The following is a 23658-nucleotide window of genomic DNA, read 5'->3' on the forward strand; positions in this document are numbered from 1 at the left end:
AATATATTCCTAAACACGTCCTCTTGACTCTTGAACTGTTATACCTGTACATGCATCGTTTATAAAATTGACCTCATTTTTCTTAAATTATCGTCACCTATTTCAAGACCAAGTATAGCTATACATGCATTTATATCTTCTACAACCGATTTTTTTTTTGTGTCTCTTTCAAGGTATAGATGTATAGAGATCGTTAAACGGAAATTCTCATTTTGCGATAAAAGGACATCAACAAGTTCCCAGATCTCTGGATGCAATACTTATAGGTAACATGTATCATGTACGTGTAAAGAAAGGTGTGTGGGTATATTATACACATTGTATATAAAAAGACGAGTGGATTGTTTATTTCACAAAAGACTTACCGTTAAATTGAGAGTATACGTGTCGCTTAGGTATGTTCATCTATACATCGTACACGTACTATTTTATGGGGTATTTTTTTTTAAACTTGTCTCTGTAGACAGTGTCTCGGGTGTCGTTAAACTTTTGCTGGTGGAAGAAAAAAAATTAACCACTGCCCTCAAACTCTGCCTCTGAATATATACATGCATCTTACCGATCGGGTGACCGGTATGACCAAAAGACGAGCGTTAGTTTAATGACTCGATCGGATACATCTGTTGCAGCTATTGCGTGAGTAATAAAAATGCTAGGAATGTCATCTGTGACGATATAGAAACGGGAGCGCGATCGCCGGCTAATATACACAACACACGTAGTAAACACACATGTAATTATACTTATTTCCGTTCGCGCGTGCGTTTTCTTTTGTTTGGCGTTGAAGCCACGTGTGTTTATGAAAAGGAAACGCGACGTGCGTGATGACCTGAAAGTTTTTACTTGACTGTCATGCGACAATGAGTATACCCATATGGGTGCACGTCAATCTTAATTATGTTGTTTTTTATGGGGGAAAAGGAAGACCTTATACATTATAACTAACTGTACTCTCTCCATTGAAAATCACTGTTTCGAATATGTGTGTCATATACAAGACGATATACTTTCGAATTTGTGAAAATTTTACTAAACAGTTGATTCATACTTCTTTATAAGGTAAAATCATATCACAAGATGAGTATGTATACACCGTTCGATTAATATTTTAGTATTTTTTTTTTTTCTTCTAGAAGGACCAGAAATTTTGTTTACATAACTATTCCATTGGATACTGTAATTTTTGTGTATAAAATAACATAACGAGATTGACAATATACTAGGCAGTAAGAAAAAAATTACTATTTTAAAAAAGTAAGAACATGTATTGTTTTCTAAGGTAAGAAAACTTTTTACAGGATGTTGGGTGTGTCAGAAATAAACTGTTCTCTCCAAAAATTGTACAAGATGTTTTTCTCTTTATTCATTCAATAACATTCGTTCATTCGTGGAAATTTTCAGATAATTCTTAATATTAATGTTCCAAACTTTAAAAAAAATTCTCTAAATTGCTGTTCTGTTGAGAAAAAAATACTATCGATTATTTCCAGAAGCGCTACATAAAAAAAGTTTTACAGTTAGTTAAAATCAAAGAAAATCAATATAATCTAGATATTTTTGTCAAAACTTCTATCTTTTTCGTCAATTTAAGTTTAAATGTTACATCTTCTTGAGTTATTAATTTTTTCGTATGGGCAAATAGACTCACACAGATGTATCAAGGTTTACATCTTTACAAGTATTTCAATTAAATTTTAACCTTTTACTTTGTCGTTTTCCAAATTTTCATGTAAAAAGTATTTTAAAGTTGGAGTTATATGCAAAAGTGAAAAAAAAATGTTCAAAATAACTTTGAAGTGATACTCTCGCTAGTATGTGAGCGAATATGATTTACAAGATTGTGTTTTTTAACCTAAGATTTATTGCACTTGTGGCATCTAAAGAGTTAACCACTGCTGTAAATAATAGTATACCATTTTAAACTACGCATACAAACAAGTAATATATTTATATTTTACTTGCACATGATTTTTTTGTGTCAGTGTGAACTTGGTGTGTTTATTCAGATACAAAAGACTTTTCGCAATCATAGGATTGTTCTTGTATTGTGATAAGCGTGCGCATCGATATAAGATTGGCGAGAAAAATATTTGCCTTAAATTTTGTGTGTTGGCTCTTTGTCAGTATGAATAAGAATGTCTTTTAATATTTCAGATTTAGAGAGAAAAGATTTACCGCAATCGTTGCATTAAAAGTACCGATGTTTCTTATTATGGACTAGACTATGTGATTTTAGATGAGACGATTGATTGAAAGCATTGCCGCAAATTTCACATTTAAACGGTTTTTCGCCTGTATGGATGCGAATATGCTTGTTTAGATTAGCGTTTTGAGTAAAAGTTTTGCCACAGATTTGGCATGAAAATGGCCTTTCGCCTGTATGGATGCGAATGTGCTTTACAAGTTCTTGTTTTAGAGAAAAACTCTTACGGCAATAGTCGCATTGAAAGTACCGATCTTTCTTATTATGGAGTAGAGTATGCGATTTTAGATGAGACGATTGATTGAAAAATTTGCCGCAAATTTCACATTTAAACGGTTTTTTGCCTGTATGGATGCGAATATGTGTGTTTAGATTAGAGGTTTGAGTAAAAGTTTTGCCACAAATTTGGCATGAAAATGGCCTTTCACCTGTATGGATACGAATGTGTTTTACAAGTTCTTTTTTTTGAGGAAAACTCTTACGGCAATAGTTGCATTGAAAGTACCGATCTTTCTTATTATGGACTAGACTATGTGATTTTAGATTAGATGATTGATTGAAAGATTTGCCGCAAATTTCACATTTAAACGGTTTTTCTCCTGTATGGATGTGAGTATGCTTGTTTAGATTAGCGGTTTGAGTAAAAGTTTTGCCACAAATTTGGCATGAAAATGGCCTTTCGCCTGTATGGATGCGAATGTGCTTTACAAGTTCTTTTTTTTGAGGAAAACTCTTACGGCAATAGTCGCATTGAAAGTACCGATCTTTCTTATTATGTACTAGACTATGTGATTTTAGATTAGATGATTGATTGAAAGATTTGCCGCAAATTTCACAATTAAACGGTTTTTCTCCTGTATGGATGTGAGTATGCTTGTTTAGATTAGCGGTTTGAGTAAAAGTTTTGCCACAAATTTGGCATGCAAATGGCCTTTCGCCTGTATGGATGCGAATGTGTTTTACAAGTTCTTTTTTTTGAGAAAAATTCTTACGGCAATAGTTGCATTGAAAGTACCGATCTTTCTTATTATGGACTAGAGTATGTGATTTTAGATTAGATTTTTGAGTAAAAGATTTATTGCAAATTTCAAATTTATTCAGTTTTTCGCCTGTATGGATGCGAATGTGCTTGTTTAGATTAGAGGTTTGAGTAAAAGTTTTACCACAAATTTGGCATGAAAATGGCTTTTCGCCTGTATGGATGCGAATGTGTTTTACAAGTTCTTTTTTTTGAGAAAAATTCTTACGGCAATAATTGCATTGAAAGTACCGATCTTTCTTATTATGGACTAGAGTATGTGATTTTAGATTAGATTTTTGAGTAAAAGATTTATTGCAAACTTCACATTTATACAGTTTTTCGCCTGTATGGATGCGGATATGCTTATTCAATTCACATATACTAAAAAATGATTTGACGCAATAATTGCACGTAAAGCGACGCACTTTGGGCTTATTCACTTTCATTGTAGGTGTCAACATTCAACGTTTTCTCAGCACGTATTAACCAATATATATATATATATATATATATATATATATATATACAATACTCCAATATAGCTCATGAAGAATGAGTACAGCTATCGTTGTATTCCGTAAGTACAGTATGTATCTAAATACTCTGGTAAGACGAAGCACAGCCCTGAAAAAAATTAAAATTTAATTATACGTTAAATGTTTCGCTGCCAAGTATAGTGGGAAATAAATGCTCATATTCATAATAAACGGGCATGAAGGCTTTTAAAAAATATATTAAATTATTTTTATTTCTGTATGTGTCATACAGAAATAGAGCGAGTTTAATTAGCCGATTGCGATATCGGTTAATAAAAATTGATACTTTGGAACTAACTGTTGAATGATGATAGATGTTCTTAAAAGTGGAGAAAATAAAATTCTTGTGTAAGAAATAAATTTTTTATTTCTCCATATCTACGGTGAAAATACGACATTTCCCTTAATTTCAAAAAGGAAAGGTGCAACATAATTTCTCAGGTAAAAATGCAACCTCTGCTCATTTTGAAGGTATTTTGGTACCCTCTGCGTCTAAATTGCCTCTCGAGACAAAGGCAGTTGTAATTTTTTACTCAATGGGAAATGTACGTGGTAAGTAAATCTGAGCAGAGATGCGTATAAGTTATAATTATTATGAGTATAGGAGGCCCAGTTATATACAAAAATCTTGAAGTTAGTTTTGAGGATACCCTCAACTATAGGCCGGGGTGCTTCATAAACTGGCTTAGTAAAGGACCTGGCCTTCTGTACATATGTGGAACTGAATTCTATATACTCTGGTCATAGTCCCACCAGAGATATGGAAAGAAAAATGTTTATATAATGTGTATATTATGTAATGTAAATAATAGTAATATTTAATAATTTTTTGCCCAAAAACAATAATTATTTAATGCGATAAACAATATGACTTAGTTTTAAAAATTTAAATTGGATTATGACAAATACGACTTAATTAATTTCAATAGAAAGTTTAAAACTTATCTTAAAAAAAAAAAGTCTTCATAGGAGTGCATGAAAAAAAAATTTGTATTAGCTTGCCATTGTAACTATCAAGTATAATTATGTCTTTGTATAATGTACTCCCGTTTTAGGGCGATCAGTTTTTTTAATTTCATACAATTTCTCGAACTTACGATTTTTACAGGAAAACAGTTGATGTTTGGCTTTATTTATCTTCTTGAACAGTGACGCAAAATATTTTTAACTCTATATGCGTTGTATCGAACGACTACAGTAGTACTAGGTTCACCTTGTACACAAAGAACTCTTGTATGTACACCACAATATTTCCAACTCTCTACTTTGTCTAATGTTTTGGTTTTATATTCGTAATGTATCTATACACATTTTGTATAATTGTACCGTTATTGTATGTAAACACCACGAGCATCTTACAAGATGTAAATCGATTTAATGTTTCGTTTTGTTTCTTGCACTGTACACTAACTGGAACAAATTTGGCGATGCGAAAAAGGCTTCAACGTTTGTGAAATAACTAAAGTAATTCAACTGTAATGAACTTGCCTTTCACAGACGAGTTCGACCTTACCGATTCCAACTTGGTTATGTAAATGATTCAAGAGTAAGCCGGAACTTTTCGTTGGCAAATTTAATGTCACACTCTAGGGAGCTATGAACGTCTGAGCTAGATGAATCACTGAACGTGCAGGAAAATACGTTGCACGAGACTGGCCGTGTCATATTTTAAAGGAGAATGACAAGCTCTACAATGTCATAGCCATAAAGTATCGTTACTTACCTTAGAAGCAACAATATTTTCCACTGTATACTCTGTGTTTGAGTTTTCGAGAAATTTAAACTTTGACTATCCATATTTGGGGGGGTCTCTGACTTCAAACTTCGAAATACGACGTTCCCAAGCATGGACTCTATATTTTAGTGGTTCGTCGAACTTCTTGAATTATTTAATACCCAAGATTGTATAAATAGCGGTAGATTTGCGTAAAAATATAATTCTTAAACTCACGAAGGACTAACAGCTCCAACATTGAGTGATATAGAAATACAAAATTTTTTTTTCCAGTTCTTGAATGGAATTTTCAATTTAATTCTTATGTCGTACAAGCATTAAGTTTCTATTGTTCATCATTTGAAATTTAAAAAACTAATTTTCAAAATAAATACTATTTTGCCGAATACACACAGAGCGAGAGAAGAGCTCGACTTGTAACGCAAAGAGAAAAATTAAAGAGCTGCAGTCGTCCGTGTTAAAACTCGGCGGGCTTTCACTTTCGCCCCGAGTCCTGTAACATTATGCGCTGCGCCACGTAACTTATAAAGTGTACGGATCAGCGATTGCGCGCACAAGTGGATTTTCGATTCGAGGGATCGGTCATGGGTAGGTATAAGTAATACATCAGAGTGGCACGTCGACGGTGACGAGGACGAACAGATGAGCCTTTATACTCGCGGGGATCAGTGCACCTTCACTTTTTCCATTCAAAAGACCCTCCTTTCTTTCAAGTATATAGCGAGAGGCTAATGCTGCACCTCTATTTTGGCCCCGGGGTCGCGAACTGCCGAAAGGATGAACCTGCGAGGGCACGAATGTATACGTACATACGTGTATAACTATATACGGTGCTAAAATCGGTAGAGCCTCTTTGCTCTTTTTTGTCATTGCTAATTCAAGTACATATATATCATGTTCGAAATATTGGGAAATTCAACGCTTGGCTTGCTCTAGTAGTGAAACTATGGTACTTATAGATCATACGGCTATACTTACTTTTTGTTCATTGTGTAAAACGATACTCGTTATTAATGCTGCCTTTCTTTTTTTCCATTTTCTTTTCTTTTGCTTCCTCGTTCAGTTGAAATGTGGGTGATGGTGGGTTGCACGATGTATCCGAGTGACAGAGGTAAGTATTACCAAGCTGATTTAATTAAGTCCTTTTTAATGGATTCCAGTGAAGTTTCTTCATTTTTTTTTTTTTTTTTTTTTTTTGATACTCGTGTTATAAGGATCTGCACGGATTGTGAAAAAATAACAACTCGATACTGCTTAACAGAATTAGAAAGTGTCTCTGTTACTTTAAGCTATGACGTTTTCGTAATACTCGAATATTCAAGTTATGCGTGATGGCTCGCGATAATTTTTTTTTTACAGTGTGCTCTTTTGCAACATTTAGATATTTTCGTTTCATTATTACTATGATTTAGGCTGACAACATTAAAAGAAACATTTAGGAGTAACGCAATAAGTACGAAGTGATGTAAAATAATTTTACCGTAGGTAAGCTTCTTTTTGTACATGTAGCAATAATAAAACAAAATGAAAATTGTCGTTATTAAAACAAAATTTACTACAGGATAAAAAATACTTGACACGGTGGTTGCTAGGATAAAAGGTCACAAGATTAAAGAAAATATACGACACATACGGAATCATTACCTTTTTTGCAATTGCAAAATAAACGAGACTTATATTAAGTCTTTGATTGTCAGATGTAAGGTGACGGGCAATGACTTCGTAATACACCGCATATGGCGTCATCTCGCAACAAATCAATTTATTTATTCGTCACGTCAATAAATACACGTTCAAGTGCAATACACTAAATCAATCAATCAATCAATCAAACGCTCTCTAAAATTTTCTGTCAAGCGTTCTCTCATCAATCGTGCCGTTTGTCGATTGGTTTATTTTCACTTGATGTCCTTTATTCTGAAAATAATTAAATGATCCGTTTTGTGTGTAAGTGTGTGTGTGTGTGTGTGCATATTTGTCCGTTTGCAGAGTTCATGAAAAATTTGTAAAGGTGATATTAGTAGTAATTAAAATGAAAAAAAAAAGATAAGGGCAATTTAAGAGAGAAATTAGCCATATTTTAGTTTCTGTTCACGTGAATATAAGTGTATTTTGCATCGAGTCGTGTTTAAATAAACGTGTCTCCATGTGAGTGTTATTAATTTGTCACTTGAATTTTTTGTTTCATTTTTACTTAAATTTTCTAATGTGAAAATGTAAATATATGAGCGTTATTATAATAGATAAGTATAGCAGCTTTTACAGATCAACATACTTGAGGCTTACAATAATAATATTGTTTCTCAGTCCAGCCACGCGTCTCCATGGACCGCGAGGCTATACATTTTGCTTTGCTCATTCCCGTCTTAACTGCACTGCGTGTATGTACAAACAAACAAAAAATACACGGCATCGCTTCAAATTTACAAATCAGCATACTGAGCTTGATGCCGGCAAATTCATCAGTTTGCCAAGGCAGTAGGTTTTATTTTAAAAAATTTTTATGTCTATTAAAAAGTTAGTAATAAATTTTCTTAGCTAATTAATTATTCATACAATACATTTATACAATTAAATTACTACGACGGAAATCAATGTTACTCGTCTAAAATTACAGTCTATCGTATTAGTTGATAGTTTAAATTCTTAATTGTAATTTGTAGAAAGAAATTAATGCGTACGATAAAACAGCAAACAAAAGAAATCGGACGGGCTACGCGCTTCTACGATTTTTTCTCTTTTTTTTTCTCATATTGATTTATTTTCAATAAATTTCTTTTTTTTTGTGTCGCTTAATTAAAAATTAAAAATAGCCTCGAGACCCTATAGACGGTAGGACCAAACAATCGCCTGCCTGAAGTGGCAAGGGACCGGTTAGGTCCAACAGCGATTATAGCTGTGATTGGTTGAAACAATATGCAGTGGCTCTCGCGTGCCCGCCGCCTATATGTTAAACAACACATACGTCTCTGTATTACTACGCGAATGATGTTCAGGTAATGTATGTACACATTAAATTACAAACGTTATAATCATTATCCTCAACGAAGCCGCGTTTTTGATGACGGCAACAATTAAGGATTGGTAAAAAAAAAAAAAGCAAATAGGCGGCGAACAGCAAACAGCCCATGAGAGATAATAGAGATAATCCAAAATCGAGCTTTCACTTGGATATATTCCACAGATATATTCTTAATCTATTCCGAAAGAAAATAGTCGACAGATAACCAATAATGTGTGACACTCAATAATAAATATATATATGTATAACATAATCTTACTACAAGTCCAAAAAATTAATATGTTAATACAACTGATCGCGCCGACGCTCGCGCTATTTAGGATACATATCAATAATATTTATAAGCTAGTGATTGCGCGAGTAATAAGTTTAGCACGTATTGCATTTAGGTGTGCTTGTATGAATTTTAGAATATCATCGGAAGCAAGAGCGTAAAACGAGATAACGATAACGCGAGTGTCGAGCGACAAAGAGATTTTTGATAATTTATTATTATTCTTATCATTATCGTTACTTTAATAATAATAATAATAATAATAATAATAATAATAATAATAATAATAATAATAATAAATCTAATAATATAAACAATGCGTGGATTTAAATACGTACAGGTATGGCGCGGTTCGCTGTATTGCTTTCAAAGTGTCGATTGAGAGCGTGGACTATTTGATTTTTTTGTTCATTATTCTTTTCGCTTCTCAATGTATCTCTGTCGTGTTTTGCTTTTTCTGTCATTCTGAGGAACAGAAATTTTATACGGTGACACTCGTATTTTTTTCTAATTTTTTGTTTTTGTTTTTATTTTATTTTTATTTTTTGTGGGGAGAAAGAGAGAAAATTAAAAGGGTGGCGTAGGACGATGCTCGTATGTAGTCTCGATCGTTTGAAATAATGTCATTCTTTGCAAAATAATCCTTCGTGTTTTTGTTTGCATGATATTTCAACTTTCGAGGAGGATGCTTTTATTGAGAAAATATATAGAGCTAGTGTACGATCGAAACTTAAGGCCAAAGAATAAGAGAGAAAAAGTATATTATGTGAGTCCAGTGCCGAGAGTCGCTGTGCTTTTCTTTCTTTCTCTCACTCAAAGTTATACTTTAGCAATCTATGAGTATTTTTTTTTTTTTCATATTCATAATCGTTTTGTAGTTATTTTTTTTTCTAAGTTTAAATTTATTTTACTCTACGCTCTGTACTTACCACTCACTCATACGCTGGCAAACAATTGTTCCTTGCAAGGAAAAGGACTTTGTTTTTCTTGCAACGAGTAAGTCCACCGACATGTTTTTCTTTTCAACTAAAATTGAGTTTTAGCTGTTTCACTTAAAAATTATCATAATATGCATTTTTAAACAACTATTATGAAAATTAGTAAAATATGTTAATAGGTACTACTACTCCAGCAAACTATGATATAAAGCGCTTGAGGCTTGCAAAACAAAAAAGAGCTGTTTAGTTGTGCTCGCAATTTGAACAAGGTGTTTTTGTCTTTGTCAATATAATCCAAGACCACACTATATTTTCTTTCCAACAATCATAAAACAGTCAGTGATATTTTTCAAAGAATAAGAAAAAAATAAATAAATAAATAAAACGTCTAGTGATTACAATGCTCTCGGCGATGATGGAAAAAATAAGAATGCTTGACTTTCCTCTACACTGTGCACAACATATACATAGCCATTCATTGATAATTACATACCTCGCAGCAATTCGTAAATATCTCGGCACATTGCTTCCTTAAAGTAATCGTAAAAAGTATATGTACATACGAGCACAATCACTAAGGATGAATAAAAAAAAAAAAAATAGCAGGATAGAAAAAAAACGTTAACAACAACGTTTTCAACAAAAACAAAAAAAAAAAGTCACATGAAAACTGATTACTCTAGCCTCCGTCTATTGTGAATAGTATATCGATGAACAAACTCGGTGCAAGTTGCATAAGAGGTAGTTTTTCTTTTTGCTTTTTTTTTTTTCATACGTTTGGTGAAACATAAAAATTATGTATATTAATCGACAGACAAACCTGAGACGATTGCAAACCCATCAAGCATTACTGTTAAATGTTAACAGTGAAACGAGTTGGGATGCATCACCTTTGCGTCTTACATTATCGTCTCTCCGAGACGGGATATAATCAGTACAGCTGAGAGAATCGAGCTAACAATCATTAATTTGCCGTGAGGATTGAGACAAATTTGAGTAAGTACTGGTGTAAAATTGTCGAGGATGTTAAAAAATTGTAGAGCAAAGAAAAAATGTATTTTCAAACTGCAAAAAATGGCCAATAAAATACATGCCACTCGAAACTCTCAGACATATTGACGTGGCGTGTAATATTATAGTCAACATCGTCAATTGTTTCGATAATTAATAATTATATTATAAAGTAAAACAAATGAGTTTTGCTAACTTCGGATTGTATCTTCTGTTGTGCCGATGCGATGCGATGAGATGACGAATGGCAGCGTTGGCTTCAGTGTTGGGGGTTCAAGCATATGCTAGGTTCTTCACATGAGTTTACTTTTTTTTTCAGTGTAATGTTTGTTTTATTTTTGAAACACCGATTACAACATAACAAAATAAGAATCCTCACTCTCACTCTGCTTTGAAAGTTCTCGCACATCAGTTCTGTTGTCGTTGACTTGCCTTTCATCTCTTCTTCTCCCCTTGCTCTTTTTTTTTTTTTTTTTTTTTTTTTCTTAGGTGCCGATTTTTAATTTCAAAGATTGTAAGATTCGTAAGTCCGAGAGCAGCAAAGCATTACAATGACCATAAAATTACGTAAACGTGCTAAAGCATAGTCACGTCAATTTATTCATATGTATAATTCACTAAATGTAATTCCAAACTCCTAATCTAGTTGACATCTGCTATTAAAATGTTCGAAAAAACTTTATTATCTGAACTTGCACCGGTTGAAGGAATCGAAAAAAAATACTTTACTGGCAGAAACAACAAGCTCGTATTTTTTTCACGCCATAACGTATTAAGTCGTCGTCAAAGTTTTACTCGTACTGACCATATAATATCTACAATATCAAAGACCATGAGAGACTATTTGATTATGTTACAAAAAGTCCGTGATTTATTGCAATGGATGGATTTGAAGTAATGCGTTGGAACAAAAGTACTCAAGGGAGATTTCTACGATAAATTATATATATATATATCATACGGCACGATCTTTGCCACAACCGGGTGAGGCAAACGAGACAAGAAAGAGAAGGGAAAGAGCGCAACGGGGGGGGGGGAGCGAGCAGGAGAGAAAAAAGAGGCAGACTCGTCTCACACCAGTTGTCTGTTCATTGTTACTACCCAACTGTATGCGTTCAATTCACTCTCGAACGAAAATAAACGTGTTACGTGTACATGCGAGTCCTTGTACCAGTAGCATCAGTATAGCAGTGCAAGTCTTCCTCGCTGCGCTCCGATTTTCTACCGACGATAGTATAGGTACATATCCGTGTCCTTTCCCGTTTTGCTCCCTTGCGTCGTACATGTACGTATAGGTATATGGATATTGATTGGAGGGACGAAAACGATCCCTCTTTATCTTCATAGGGTCTTTAAGGCCGGGCCCACAGCACAAAGTGCAACGGAGACGGTGGCGGTTGTCCGGCTGCGACTGCGGAGCTCGTGGCCACGGTGGGCCTACCGTCCGCGATCATCGGGGGTGATCATCTGAAACGTGGATGGTGCATCATGGGCGCCAGCATCGGCGATCCGGGGAAGCCCATGGGGCCAAAAGCCGGATGCATTGCACCCGGTGGCAGGGCCGCGGCTCCCAACATACCTGCAAAGACAACGGGACGACTGTCAGTTGGGCTTTCTGAAGATTCGGCTTTATCTTTTTTTTTTTTTTTTTTTTTTTTTTTCCATATTGCTTGCTTGCTTGCTTTGTTCTTGGTTCGTTTCAAGATCGCTTTGATCTAAAAAAAAATAAATAAAAAAATACCGAGCCGAAACGTCCGCTTTTTGTGGCATAATGTCGGATGCACACGATACTCGTCGTGGCTTCTTTTCTTCATTTTAAGGGGGTGTGAAAGGTTTTTTTTTTTTTATGTCATTTTCAACAAATTGGTGCGCGCTATCACTTGTTTCTCCACGTCTTGTAGTGATCTAGTATTCAATTATTATTGATAATACATGGAGAAGTGAAAAAGTAAATTATTGATACTTGACAATTATATAGTAGATTAGTATACAAAACGATGAAAAAGACGGTTTTTCAATGATTTGTCAGAAAAGGACGAATTAGTCAACGGCAAACGAGATGGGACGGTAAATATATGCACACACACGAATATTGAACGAACATTAACATACAGAATCAACAAAATAAATCAATAATAAAGTTACCATAAACGTGAATAAAATAAAAAAAGTCAACATTCCACACCCTCTTGGTCAAAAGAAATACTTTGCGTTCGTGTTGTTTAAAGTTTTTGATTTGTACTTACGTCGCGCGATCGCATCGACAAAACGATGCAAATCTTCCTTTCGGTCGACTCCTTGAGGTCGACCGTCTGCAACATCGTTTTGAAGATGCGTCGACGCTTTTGGGAAGGGACTCGAGTGACAGCCGATTTTTTTTTTTACAAATGCAATTTTTTTTTTTTCATCAAATTTATATCAATTTATTTGTTATCATTTGCATCTATTGATATCCGCACAAAAGTATTTAATGTTTGTGTACTCGATGAAATGTACAATCTTTCAAAAATTTTACTGAAAAAAGTTGAAGAAAGTTCGACGAAAAAATACATCGAGAAAAATATTACAACTTTCATCCAAATCAATCTATATAGGAAAAGAGTTACAATGAATAGATCAGTGTATAATTAAAAAATACATGCAAATATGGAGTGCATTCAAAACCAAAGAACAGTCAAAACGAAAAATGACCGAAATTTCAACAGACTACACACACAAACGTATGAAAAAGGCAAGTTGTATTAAAAAATTCTCATGGAATCAAAAAACAACTTTCTGAGCTCAGCTGTCACCCAAGACTTCGCTTCCTACCTTTTTTTTTTTTTTTTTTAAATTTTTTTTTACTTTGTTATCTATCTTAAGAATTAAAAAAAAAAGTTTTTATTTCTCAAAAATATACTTATAAGTGTGTTCTAAAAAAAAATGTCTAAAAGGCACAAACCGAGCACAAGACGTGTGTCGAGGCCGCCGAAAGCAGAGCTATGCCAAAGTTCAGTGGGAAAAAAATAGCAAGAGATTCACAGGGAGAGAAAGGCTAACATGTATATCATACGTGTAAAAGTTGCGCATGCAATCTAAAAAAGATTACTGCAGGGACTTGGGTACCGCGGAAAAGTTCGTTAAGTGTCAGTGCTGCGCGATGGCTATGAATAATTTGATCAAATATTTAACATAAAGTGGAAATACTCCGGAAATGTCATAAATGGTGGTCTAGACATTATTTGTAAACAATAAATAATTATTTGATCGATTGAAACTGGGTGGTTCGCGTTATAATAATCTCAAACTGTTTCGAATCGAAGATTTTTTACTCTCTCAAAATAAGCATTTCGTATATGATTTTCAAGAGACTCGGATTGAACTTGTGGCATTGTTCTGCCGTGCTAACACCACGTTCAGCTCGCCTCGCATCGATGATGCTACTTTGCTACTGCTGATGCTTATGTGTGCACAAAATCAGCGCGTAACAGAAACACGTAATAATATATATATAGATAAATACCAGCATTATATAATAAACAATTACAAAATAGGCTCAACCCATCCGAGTTAGTGTTAATAATATGCGTATATATGTATTTTAGACGACTATAGAAACAACAAATAATAATAATAATAATAGTAGTAATTAAGATATAAATATTATGTATATTAAGAAAAAAAAAAAAAAAAAAAAGTAAGTAAGTCTAGGTAAATAATACTTGGTTATAACGTGAATTCGTTTACTTACTGTCGTTTGGCTCGACTTATTGTCTACAAAAATCTTTTGCTCGCTTTTTGTTAGAAAACACAAAAAGCTATATCTCATACATGAGTTTATAATATATATATAAACTTATATATTCATATACTAATTTTTATAATACATGTATTTATGTAGTGTATGAAAAATCTAGGATGTTTTTGTAGTAAATAGAGTAGTAATAGCGTGCGTGAAAATAATGATAATTGGTCAAGAAGTGTACAGTGAAAAATCTTTTCCCGAAACGTACCGTGTTTGTATAAAGTTGTGCGAGTAAGTTAAATATGCCATCTCGTTTTTTAACGATCCAACTTACTTAGACAACAAGCAGTAATTAGTATGATTGTTAAGTAAACTACTTATTGCTATTAGTATTAGTCGTAAACATGAAGCTATGTATTAATTCAATTGCTGATCTGAAAATCGTCATCCTTTATATATATTTATAAAAAAAAAGGAAAAAAATACAAATAGGAACACATAATTCTCCTAAAGAAAGTTTGCCCAGTCTTTTTCCACTTTACAATGAGTAAACAAATTTATGAGCAAAGTAAATAAATAAATCTACTTACTAACAAGAGTGTCATTTTATGGGAACAAACCTGCATCGACTCATTTTTGCAACAAAAAAAAAATCAAAGAATAATCACCCACTCTTATGAGTCCACTGAAGTCACGTCCAGACTCGTGGTTTAGCCACATACAAATGACCTGATGATGAAAGAGACGACAGACCACATTACAACATAAAAAAGCATGTGTGCGCAAATTCAAAAAATTGTATTAACATGACTTTTTTTTCAAACAAAACAAAAAAAAAAAAAAAAAGAAAGAAAGAAAAAAACGATGGTTAACTATCTTACTTGTTACAAAAGTCACCCTCACTGCCACTAATTATCTGGATAAAAGGGAGGTGAAAGTATCACTGTTGCTAGATACATACATGTAAGCAAAAAAGGTAGGTACCTGTGATTTCATTTAAAAAGTGCCACGCTCTAGACTCTCGACAAACAAACTTGAGGTATAGAACCATCACAGCGGAAAATGGTACACCAATTCTCGTAATGAAGATCAGTCGATGAGAACAAAAATATAGTAATTTATAAAAAGTAAGGGAGCAACGGGAAAAACATTTTTCCTTTGCTTGTAATCAATAAGGTACAAAAATACACGGAGAGCTTCGTATAGTGCCCAAAAAGCGCTTACAACTACTCTTATAGTCACAACACCAGGAATTATCAAGCTACCAGTTATAGAAAGTGTAAAAACAGAATGAAGACAGACAGTGGAAAAAAAATAGTCGTACAAAGAAAAACCAAATTAATCCAGATTAATGAATGGATGTAAAAGATACATATATATGTACGTACGTACGTGTATATGTACTTCACGTTGTTTAAGTATAGTTAAAATGAAAGGATGAACGAAAGATTGATGTAACAAATGAAAAATTAAATTGGTTAATAAGTTATATCAGATGTGTAAATTAGTATTGTAATGACAAATGCAGCAGTCAAATAAAATGAGCATAGGTCGAGCAACAGTGAGTGAAAAAAAAAGTTGTTAGCATTAATAAATTTAGATAATTTACGGTTAACAAATGATTAATAAGCAAAAAATAATCAATATTTGGCAAAACATCAAAACAAAAATTATTGAAAAATATTAGTCGCTCGATAAATTATTTTCGTACCAGAGTAGTAAATAAATTATTAAATAATTATTATCAATGCGGCAAACTATTAGGATGATGATATTAAAAAAAAAAAAAAAAAAAAAATTGATGATTTAGAAGTAATGAATGGTAATGAAAATGATATTAACAGTGGTAATAGTAGTAATACAATAATCATATGAGATATACATAGGCCATTTCACCGCATGCTAGTTGCTAAGGACCAACCTTGTTGTACTTGTCTAAAACACGGGTTTTAGTAACCAGAGACTGGGTTCGACACTCATCAAGGAGTGACAGGTCGCCCTGCAAACGCACCGTTAAAAACGTAAAAAGTTTTTCAAAAAAACTTTCTGCTTAGGATGGTCGGGTTTGAAATCAATGATTAAGTATTGATTTTTTTTTAAAGATTTTTGATTACTTATGGTAGTACAAAGTATATGAGTCCCTAACATGCACGTATACCATGTTGGAAAAGAGGTTTATTATATTATATTTAATTTTTTTTTTTTTTTTTTAAACTAATTCCGAATGAAAATTAAATTAATAAATCGTCACTTAACATCTTGACAAATTCCCCCCCGTCCTTCCCTTACACAAGTATTTAATAAATCAATTAGGTAACAAATTGGTTTTAATAATTTTTTTAAATAAACGTTTTAATGAATGTGTAGAAATAATGCAAGAAAAAACAAAAACAAAATTCGTTCAATTGAATATGTAAAGGTAAGAGAAAGATAAGGAGGTACTTGAGTATAATAATGACAAGCACATTGTTTTTATGTATATGAACTAACAAAAGTGAAAAAAAAAAAAAAATACAACCTAGCTACATACACGAGAATCTGTTGCACAGAACATACATATGGTTCGTTGTATAGAATATGATGATCATATGTATATAAAAATGTTGTAAGGAAAAAAAAAAGTACAATAACAAATACATATCACGCGAATAAATAATAATATATAGATAGATATATATGTATGTACGAATAATGTACGTAAAAGTATATAAAAATTTGTATTTGACTAGAGCAAAAAAAGATATTGAAAGGAGAGGAATAAAAGGATTGATCAAAGATACATATGTAACGAAAAAACTGACGTCGTTAAAGAGTAATAGACTTAAAAAATTCGGGTAAAATGGACAAAAGTCTTAGATCAAGAGAGGTAGAGATGATCGTCAGGATAATTGTGGAGACTTACCTGGAGGCAGGCCCATGGGGGGCGGTCGCATCATGTTACCTCCGTGAATGAGCGCGGGCGCGGCGAGCGTCATGCCCGGCCGCATAAGCGGTGCCATGAGAGCAACCGAGTTCACGGGCATTGGAGAGGCCGAGACTTGAGGCATCGCCATCACTTGAGGTGGCCTCGAGAAGCGTTGTTGCTGCTGCTGCTGCTGTTGCAGAGCGTTTAAGGCCGCCTGCTGACGTTGCTGCTGGTCTTGGAAGGCCGCGACTGCTGATGCGGCTGCTTGCTGAGCTTGCTGATGGGCTTGCTGCTGTTGCTGCTGATGTGCTGCCACTGCTGCTGCTGCTACAGCCGCCGCTTGCTGCTGCTGCTGTTGGTGGTGTTGTTGTTGTTGTTGTTGTTGTTGTTGTTGCTGCTGCTGCTGCTGCTGTTGTTGTTGTTGTTGTTGTTGCTGCTGTTGTTGCTGAGCCGTGTTGCTCGACTCCAAGTGACTCGAGCGAGACTCGTCAGGTTGCTTACGATGATACCTCGGCAGCCTCGCTCGGATTTCCTCCTGCAAGTCGAGTAAGAATTGAGTTTAAAATTTTTTTTCTGCTATCAACATGGAAACGATTTTTTTTTTTTTTGATAAAAAAGTTGAATACTTTAAGATTCATAACATCAAATTGTAACCAAGCATTCCCTACATTATGTCTATATTTCAAGAATAAAAAGAGGTTTTTTTTTTTTTTTTTTTTTTTTTGACAAGCTTAGTGCTTTCAAAAGAGCTATGGAGCAATGTAATGCTACAAAAGTAGGTAAGAATACAGAATTCTCTATGGACATCTGTGTACAAACAAATTGAATTTTCTATTCAGTCAGATTACATATTATGAACTGCAAAGGTCACTGTATTAAAACAATGAAACTAAGATATTTTTTCAAGGTGTTGGTTGAATCTATAAGAGTGAGTTGATGAGCTATGTTGTTGAAATAAATTGGAAATCTTGAATTAGTATTCTCCCTAGTATCAAAATATATTCATAAATATAAGTAAAAATCTACATCATAATTATAAAAATACATATTTAAGACAGTTACATCTATGACTCAATTAGATCTACATTTATTTGATAACACAAATGACAAGATAAGCTTACAAAATTATCCTTTGGTAGATGCTATGTAACCAAAAGAAAACCAACAATGTTTGCATTATTATTTGTACCTAACTTTTTTTACTTTTAATTGTTGTATTAGTTAGGGATTAGGTTTTTAGCAAACGTCTTTTACTCAAGAATCCATATTGTAATTTGGAAGAAGTTTACTGCAAGATAAGTTGATTAAAAAAACATTTAAAAGGTATGATAATAATCATTATCACTATCTTATACCCAATCGCATGAGCCAATAGTAATCATTCGGTACTGATGAAATAAAAAAACTACGAATATTAAAGTGTACGAATCCAGTACTGTTTTCTAAGAACTATTTGTCCAAACAACGTATTTTTTAAGGTTAAAAAATTAATGCTTACCAAACTGAGATCCTCTGGAGGATGGATAATTTTACTAGTTGCACTTGTAGTTGCAATCATGTTTACTTTAGAATCGCTAGAGGTAGAAGTTGTGGAGGTCCCATTGTCACTGCTGCTGTAGGCTGGGAATGTGGGTTTGACTGGCCCTATCGAGCTGCCTGCCATTGATGTGATAGGCTTAAAATCAGCACCGAGAGGCGTTGATGACGCAGTTGATGCAGCTGAAGAGCCAGCCGTGGCACTAGGAAATAATGGTCTAGATGGCACCGATGCTCCACTGGCGGGAGGTTGCATGCCTGGTGGCATACCGTGCATTCCTGGCACAATGCTGCAATCATTAAAAATACATTAAATATGATAGTTAACATCTATTTACAGCAGATGAACTTTATTGTTATTTTCAAACGTGAGATACAATTACATGAGAATAAATATGTATGACAGTAATAATTAAATTCGAGTGGTAATATTTTTAACAAATTTAAGTTAAATATTTACCTTTGTCCCATGAATTGAGGTACATGTCCCATGTGTCCCATCATATGGTGCATTGATGGGGGGAACTGATTCATAGACATTCCTGGCATTCCATGTGACATCATACTGGAGCCTCCCAAAGCTCCAGGTGCAGAACCTAACAGCCCTTCTGGCTTGCTCTTCTTTGGTGCTGGTTCATCTTCACCGGAGCTTGGAGAACCAGGTCTACCTCCATTCCTCTGCCTTTCGTGCTCTTTAAGATCTTCTGGTGGAATTCCTTCCATACCATAAATTTCTATTTCTATGTTACTTCGATTTGGAAGTGAATTTGGAACTTTGTCTATTGTCTCTTTGTGAACCTGATGTAAGAGTACATTTATTGAGTTCAAGTTTTATAAAGCATTCAAGTAATAATCATAAAATCAATATATTACACACCTGCATACAGTGTATACTCAAGCCTGGGCCTGTGTAAAGTTTTTTGTGACAGATGTGGCATTTGAAATGCTTTGCTTTCTGGTGCTGTATTAAAATCTTTTCATCGTCGAATTCCCTGTTACAATACCTTTATTACAATACAGTTAAGAGAAAATAGTTAGCTCTATTGCATTGAAAACACATTTTTTTTCAATTATCAAAAGACAGCGGAACCACCATTATTAGATACTCCAGATTTGATTTATTCTCAAGATAATTTAATTAACAGTGTCTGACATGAAATGGATAGCCAGCATCAACCTAACTACACCCAATGAAAATTATAACACTTGAATGGTCTTTGCAATAATAAAATTTACAGATAGGTGGAACCTTTGAATAGTAAGTGGACACCATTTAAAACGCACCCATTTTATAATTACATTAATAACAAAATAATTAAACCAAACACCTGCCAAACAGAAGTAAATATACCCAGTTAGCAAACTAGTTTGCTGCAGAAGTGCAAACACGGCCAAGATAACGCATTGTATCGCATCTCTAAGCTAGTAAGAATATATCATGTAAAAATCGATTTTCATCAGGGCAAGTAGGTATTATAATCTGGAACGGTGTGTCTAGAGTCTCGTGTGCATATCGAGGTGAGGATTGTGTGATGAGAGAACGGCGTGGGCGACATCGTAACATATACTTTGTCAATTTCGCGCTAGAACGTATACTTATATACATACACACGTATTGTACGATTGTACCCACAGCAAAACGGAGTTAGAAGAGAGGAAAAATATCAAACAGCGAGCGTCGTAAAAGGCAATGTAACGACCTCTAGGGTGAGAGCTAACCCCAAACGTTGTGCGTAAGGGGCGAGTAATATTTTCAATGTTTTTTTATCATGACTTTTGTTTCGCTAAATAAAAGGATACCAGCACCAGGGTCTCGACTGCTTCTTCTTTTTCCGTCCCATACTGTTGAGTTAAAAAACACGACTAGGCGACGACGACCTTGGATTTGTAGCGCGAGTCCACTGTTCCGCTCCAAGGCCTGTAACTCCTAGGAGTTCTCAGCTTTAAGTCGATTGGAAATGTACAGACTCTTCACTTTGAACACCTCTTCAACGATTTCCAATTACTTGTCGTTTCCTTAATTAGTTATTGACAAAACGTACGACTCCTCGTACGTCTCATATGATGTACTGACTTTGCTACGTCCGCACTTCGCGCATCACCTCTGCAGTTCTGCACCATCTCTGTGCCTCTGCAGCTGTCTGCAGCAGCATTATATATATATATATACACATATGTATATATTGTATAGTAGTATATATGAATATATTCATCTACTTTTATATATATAGTAACTCCTCTTCCTAGAATATCTACACTTTTAGAGATCCACTTTAAGATTAAAAATAAATTGTAAATTTGCCGCCAATAACACAAAAAATATAAACTTTTATTGTTTATCTGTAACATCAGTTGCAGCTGGTTTATAATTGACTACATAGCTCTACTGCACGTAGTAATAATTATTTGGATCAGCGCCATCTAGCGGTCTTTATTTTTTGGCCAAAAGTGGCTCCTAAAATTCTCAATCAGAGCATTCAGAATTAGAGCCATTTAATCAATCAAAAACCAGCCGCAACTTACCTTGAAGGTAAAAAATAAAAAAATAACGATACATGAGTTTTTGGCGGCGAGTTAACAATCTATCTGTTGCTAAAAAATTTATCTTTAAAAGTATTAAAACATAGAAGGTCAATTTTTGGTATAAAATAAATTGTCACCTTGCCGCCAAAAACACACATACTGTTATTTATTTATTTTATAGCTTTATCATGAGTTGCGGCTGGTTTACAATTGACTAAATGGCTCTAATTTTGATTGCTCTGATTGAGAATTTTAGGAGCCACTTTTGGCCAAAAAATAAAGACCGCTAGATGGCGTTGATCCAAATAATTATTGCCATTTACAGTAAAGTCACTTTACTGATTATAAACTAGCCGCAAATAATCTGATGAATAGACGATAAATAGTTGACATTTTCTATGCTACTTGCGGCAGGTTTACAATCTATTTTTATTATCCAAAAACCGACTTCTACAAGTAAATAAATATTCTACTTATCTTCTACGGCTCATAAAATTTACCATATTTACAAAATTACAATACTTTGGATTTTTTACCATCAACTCATGGAAGCACAGCCCTTTAACTTTATAGTTTAAATAAACAATTAATTTGTATAACACGTACATACCAAGATTTGTGTTACAGAAATCTTGAACAACGATTAAATGGATACGTAAAGTACTCAGTCCAAAAGAGACAACTGAAGAAAAAAGGCTTAAAAAAGAACTTCAGTCACACAGGAAGAGTATCTTAAAAATAGAGCATTGGATCTCACTTAATCAGAGATGGTTGGGTTCTTTGTTTATTTATAATACTTAAAATTTACTTCTCTGTAATAAATGTATTTTTTATTTAGTGAGATCCAATGCTCTATTCTGAGGAGACTCTTCCTGTGTGACTGTGCTTCTTTTTCAGTCCTTTTTTTTTAGTTGTCTCTTTTAGACTGATTAATTCACTTTTATATTCTACTGTTTTTTATGCTAGTTGAGACTTTTAACTTGTGCGTTGTCAAATTATTGTAATATTAAAACCTTACAACATGAATGTGTGACATATTGCACAGTAACATGTGTAATATGTACATCAGAAAAAAAATATTACAGATTTCAGCGACTCAAAGTTTTTCAATCCAACATGGACCATTATAACATATTTTTCAGCATTAATCAAAATGAATTTTTTATATAAAACAACTTGCTGCTGGTAAAATCATCATCAATTATTTGTTAAACGTAAAACAAATAAAGCTCTGTGTTTGGCAACAAATTTTCTTTATTATCTAAATAAACACAAATCCTTAGCATAAAACTATGAATTTTCACATTCTGTATATCTGAAACAACTCTCATTAAGTGTGATCCAATGCTCCATTTCTAGGATACTCTTCCTGTGTGACTGAACTTCTTTTTTAAGCTTTTTTTCTTCAGTTGTCTCTTTTGGACTTATTACTTTACGTATCTATTTAATCGTTGTTCAAGATTTCTGTAACACAAATGTTGGTATGTACGTGTTATATAAGTTAACTGTTTATTTAAACTATAAAGTTAAAGGGCTGTGCTTCCGTGAGTTAATGGTAAAAGGTCTAAAGTATTGTAATTTTGTAAATATGGTAGATTTTATGTGCCGTACAAGATAAGTGGAATATTTATACTTTTCAAGGTTGATTTACAGGTAAAAGATAGGTTGTAAACTTGCCGCAAGTAGCATAAAAAATGTTAACTATTTATCGCCTATTCATAAGACAATTTGCGGCTGGTTTATAATTATTTATATGGCTCTACTGTGAGTTGTAATAATTATTTAGATCAGCGCCATCTAGCGGTCTTTATTTTTTGGCCAAAAGTGGCTCCTAAAATTCTCAATCAGAGCAATCAAGATTAGAGCCATTTAGTCAATTGTAAACCAGCCGCAACTAATGGTGAAGCTATAAAATAAAAAAATAACTATACATGTGTTTTTGGCGGCAAGGTGACAATTTATTTTTTACCAAAAAATTGACCTTCTATGTTTTAATACTTTTAAAGATAAATTTTTAGCAAAAGATAGATTGATAACTTGCCGCCAAAAACACACGTATCGTTATTTTTTTTATTATATACCTTCACGATAAGTTGCGGCTGGTTTATAATCAATTAAATGGCTCTAATCCTGATTGCTCTGATTGAGAATTTTAGGAGCCACTTTTGGCCAAAAAATAGAGACCGCTAGATGGCGCTGATCCAAATAATTATTACTATTTACAGTAGAG

The 23658-nt window shown here is 33.8% G+C and overlaps 2 protein-coding genes across 8 annotated transcripts; both read right to left on the bottom strand.

The window, feature by feature from the left end:
• Positions 1-1382: 1382 nt before the first annotated feature.
• On the bottom strand, positions 1383-3731 carry LOC106642111 (uncharacterized). Its single transcript, XM_089592606.1, has 2 exons — positions 2974-3731; positions 1383-2802 (listed from the first exon to the last, which is right to left on the bottom strand). The coding sequence occupies exons 1-2, from the start codon at positions 3683-3685 to the stop codon at positions 2189-2191; spliced, it is 1326 nt and encodes a 441-aa protein (XP_089448732.1). The 5' UTR covers positions 3686-3731; the 3' UTR covers positions 1383-2188.
• A 3511-nt stretch (positions 3732-7242) lies between these two features.
• BuGZ (Bub3 interacting GLEBS and Zinc finger domain protein) lies at positions 7243-21025 on the bottom strand. Of its 7 annotated transcripts, none has more exons than XR_016293068.1 (7): positions 20706-21025; positions 19783-19909; positions 19366-19703; positions 18868-19195; positions 17367-17904; positions 10937-12319; positions 7243-9256 (listed from the first exon to the last, which is right to left on the bottom strand). XR_016293068.1 is itself a non-coding variant. In XM_089592614.1 (7 exons), exons 1-7 carry the CDS (start codon positions 20744-20746, stop codon positions 12204-12206), a joined length of 1344 nt encoding a protein of 447 aa, XP_089448740.1. In that variant the 5' UTR covers positions 20747-21025; the 3' UTR covers positions 7243-12203. The 7 variants fall into 7 exon arrangements, 6 of the variants coding, with proteins under 6 accessions (XP_089448740.1, XP_089448739.1, XP_089448735.1 ...); XM_089592614.1 differs by having other exon boundaries at positions 7243-12319; positions 17367-17718; positions 17821-17904; positions 18868-19180; positions 19393-19703; XM_089592613.1 differs by having other exon boundaries at positions 7243-12319; positions 17367-17708; positions 17829-17904.
• Positions 21026-23658: the final 2633 nt, after the last annotated feature.

Source organism: Copidosoma floridanum, unplaced genomic scaffold, assembly GCF_036245765.1.
Source record: "Copidosoma floridanum isolate Cflo_tuat_1 unplaced genomic scaffold, Cflo_Japanese_pri ptg000019l, whole genome shotgun sequence".
NCBI lineage: Eukaryota > Metazoa > Arthropoda > Insecta > Hymenoptera > Encyrtidae > Copidosoma > Copidosoma floridanum.

Excerpts from the sequence above, each read along its gene's own strand:
- LOC106642111 (XM_089592606.1), bottom strand. The coding sequence starts at position 3,685 with ATGTTGACACCTACAATGAAAGTGAATAAGCCCAAAGTGCGTCGCTTT. Across the intron at positions 2,803-2,973 it reads ACATAGTCTAGTACATAATA|GAGAAAAACCGTTTAAATGT; the intron begins AGAAAGATCGGT and ends ACATCCATACAG.
- BuGZ (XM_089592608.1), bottom strand. The coding sequence starts at position 20,746 with ATGGGACGGAAAAAGAAGAAGCAGTCGAGACCCTGGTGCTG. Across the intron at positions 19,704-19,782 it reads TGAGTATACACTGTATGCAG|GTTCACAAAGAGACAATAGA; the intron begins GTGTGTAATATA and ends CTCTTACATCAG. Across the intron at positions 12,320-17,366 it reads CCCCATGGGCCTGCCTCCAG|GTATGTTGGGAGCCGCGGCC; the intron begins GTAAGTCTCCAC and ends TTGTCTTTGCAG.